Source organism: Porites lutea, chromosome 8, assembly GCF_958299795.1.
Source record: "Porites lutea chromosome 8, jaPorLute2.1, whole genome shotgun sequence".
Lineage (NCBI taxonomy): Eukaryota > Metazoa > Cnidaria > Anthozoa > Scleractinia > Poritidae > Porites > Porites lutea.
Genome location: NC_133208.1, coordinates 28,452,737 through 28,455,809, shown reverse-complemented (window position 1 = coordinate 28,455,809; position 3,073 = coordinate 28,452,737). Strand labels below are relative to the sequence as shown.

The 3,073-nt window shown below is 39.7% G+C and overlaps 1 protein-coding gene across 1 annotated transcript; it reads right to left on the bottom strand.

Annotated features, from left to right (window-relative positions):
- Window positions 1-628: 628 nt before the first annotated feature.
- On the bottom strand, window positions 629-2,399 carry LOC140946197 (BTB/POZ domain-containing protein 6-like). The gene has a single exon (XM_073395281.1). It carries the CDS (start codon window positions 2,155-2,157, stop codon window positions 814-816), a length of 1,344 nt encoding a protein of 447 aa, XP_073251382.1. The 5' UTR covers window positions 2,158-2,399; the 3' UTR covers window positions 629-813.
- Window positions 2,400-3,073: the final 674 nt, after the last annotated feature.

Genomic DNA, 3,073 nt, shown 5'->3' with positions numbered 1-3,073 from the left:
AGCAATGCAGGCATTTGATTGGTCATTAGACAATACATGGTAATTTTCATTGACAACAGCTTTAGTTTAAGTTGCAGACACTGACAAGTCACTGACATGTCATCGTTTCTATCAAACGGCACATCTTGCGCAAACACACAAAAGATTTTTGGTACTTTGCAGGTGAATCATGTAAGCCAACATGCTTTTGAAGCAGCCCAGCCGGGGTAATGTTGTAACAGAGTTTCTGCCAAACGGATTGAAATTTAACGCTACGCTGATGCAAAAAAGACGACCTGTCAGAAATGCATGGCTTTTTATTGGGAGGTTTAACTGTTTTAATTTGTGATGAAGGGAGCACGCTTAGCGCTTCGATCAGGAAAATGTTCCACCTGTGCATGTTTGCCGATTTTATTTGGAGGAATGGCCCAGAAACTGTATAAGATAACTTTTTGAAAGGCGATATTTGTAAAGATGCTAAATCAGTGCTAAAAGTGTCTGTCATGTTTATCATCGCCATCGGAGTTTCTTAATAATTAATGAATGGTAAAAGGCATGAAATTCCTGTCATGCCTACTGAACACGAGCTGCAGTGATGTTTTTACAGTCCCTCTATTTTTCTCACTTCCTCCCAAGCCGCCTCTGCCCCCTAAGTAGTTTTGACACTCATCCAAGATGGCTGCCCGTAACGCAAAGCAATCGATCTAGACGATCTTATGAAAAAATAGAGGACTGTGAACAGTCTAATAAACACTTCAAAGCCCAGCAAGTATATTTATCAGTTACATTTTATACCATCAATTAAGAAACAAATACACAAATTCTTGCCTGATTTTACACGCTAAAAATTAATGCAGGGAACTGGCAAGAAATTTGATTTCCTGTCGCTCTTTTCTTAAAAGTAAAAGTAACCCCAGCACATTCAACAAATTTCTCCTCATGACTACTGTTTATGTAGTTTCCCGGGGGACCATTTATGGTTGCGTCTATCCTGTATTCTTTCCCACCCTCTAAACAGACTGGATTATTGAATAGCACATCAAAGTAACTAATAGAACTGAATGTCTCATCCTTGTAAGTTTGTGAAATGTGTATTCCACACCTTGTAAACAGACAGGTGTCACTGAAAAATTCTGTACCTTCAAAAATCTTAACATCAACTATGTAATTGCCACCATATTTACCAAAGAACTGTACTCCATGTAAAAAAATTCCTTTGTTGATGATGAAAGGAATATTCTGAGTGACAGCTGGCTTGCTAAATGACTTGGTACTGACAGAGCCATTGGTGATGTTAAATCTAAGGCAGCGCTTATGCGGACCAGATCGGGGAGACTGATTGAATGGTAGAGATACTTCTGTAATGTCACTGAAGTGTTTCATCATATCAACAACCTCTTTCACTGTCAGTATGTTAGAATCAGGGACAACAGACATAAACTCTTTCTGAGACATCAGTGGAAACTTTATGGCTTTCACAATTTCCTCTCCTAGAACTTCCCTCTTTGTATTGACATTTATGGTCAACCCACGCCTTTCAATTTCTTTCGTGGACCAAAGATCAACCGCCTTAAATAATTCGACCTCTTTTACAAAAAGCCTCTCCATTTTTACAATAGACTCGACGAGAGATCGCTCTAGCGTGACAAAGTCTTCTGACATCACAGCTTCTGTTGTTTCGGTCTTTATCACTCCCCAGCAGCGATCTTCCAAAGATTTTTCCTCAAATTTCTTAGCCAACAGCAACACTGAAAAAACATTTGATCCTTCCACATTCTCTCTCATATGTTCAGTGCATCTTTCCACAAGGGAAGGCACCATGTATTTCTTGGCTAAGTAATAAACTTGCATGACATTGCTTTCGCTTAAAATTGCCTCATCGCCGTACAAATGGCGAAACAACTCTAGCAGACTCTCATAATCACAGTCAGGTAGTTCAATGGAATCTGTAGTTTCCGCCATTGGACCATAGAACATGGCATAAAACACAGGACTGCCGATACCAAGAACAAACTTGTGAGCTGGGATCGCCAGCTTTGCCTTCTTGCTTCCGTCATCGTTCGCCTCGGTAAAAACAAACTTCACATCGCTCATGAGTTCTTTGTTGAAGATAAACATTGTCCTTTCTTCAATACTAGGCAATTCCGTCTGCCAGTTGCCGTTTACCACGCCAGCCATCTTGATCGACGCAAATCTTTCTACCACAGGACACAGGACAAGGTGTTCACAGGACAACCCCTTCAATCAATTATGCGAGGGGCGTGGGTCTCAGTCCATTACCCGAATGGGCTATTGACTCAGAGGCCATGAGGGCGAGAGGGATAATTGTTTTAGTAAAATCCAACTAGCTGGTCAAAAACATCGAGACAAAACAACTTAAACTAAGACTTTAATCATTTTGCCGCCAAAAATACGGCGTTTTTCGCTACTAGTGGGCTGATGTCCTACAACTGGCCCAATGGCCGACTCTGTCTTTTCATTATAAATTAGCCATTTTTATCTGTCTTCATAAAGCTTTCCACGATAGGTTACCTGTCACATTAATCGACCTGATTTCTAAGAAACGGGCCACAAACTATTCAACCCGGACTTGCGCTTCTTTAATTGTTCCACGCTTCAACACGCGTTACATGAAAGACTCTGTCGCGTTTAGAGGCTCAGTCCTGTGGAATGCAGTGACCAACAACTGTAGTGCCCTGACAAAAAACATTCCTTATCGTGATCTCAGGCTAAAGCTTAAATCTCAAGCTAATTTTAATGAATTCAGCTTTAAGATAACGTCTGCATCCACTTGTAATTTTAGAAAAGATGACTTTGTATATACTTAAATTTATGCTCATAATTTCATATTTGTAAGCGTTAATTTAGTTCAAACATTTTGTCTGTATATACCCCTAGTTTTTAGCTTTTTAGTTTACTTGTAATTAGTTAATTGCAAACGACCCCACAAGCTCATGTAGCTTTAATATTCATCGTTTTAAAATAAAGGCTATCTATCTATCTATCTATAACCAGGCTATAACATATAGCGTAGTAGTAGCTCAACCAATCAGAACGCAGCATTGATAATAGACCACTAGTTACGAGCGAAACT

Coding starts and splice junctions, on each gene's coding strand:
- LOC140946197 (XM_073395281.1), bottom strand. CDS start 2,157: ATGGCTGGCGTGGTAAACGGCAACTGGCAGACGGAATTGCCTAGTATT.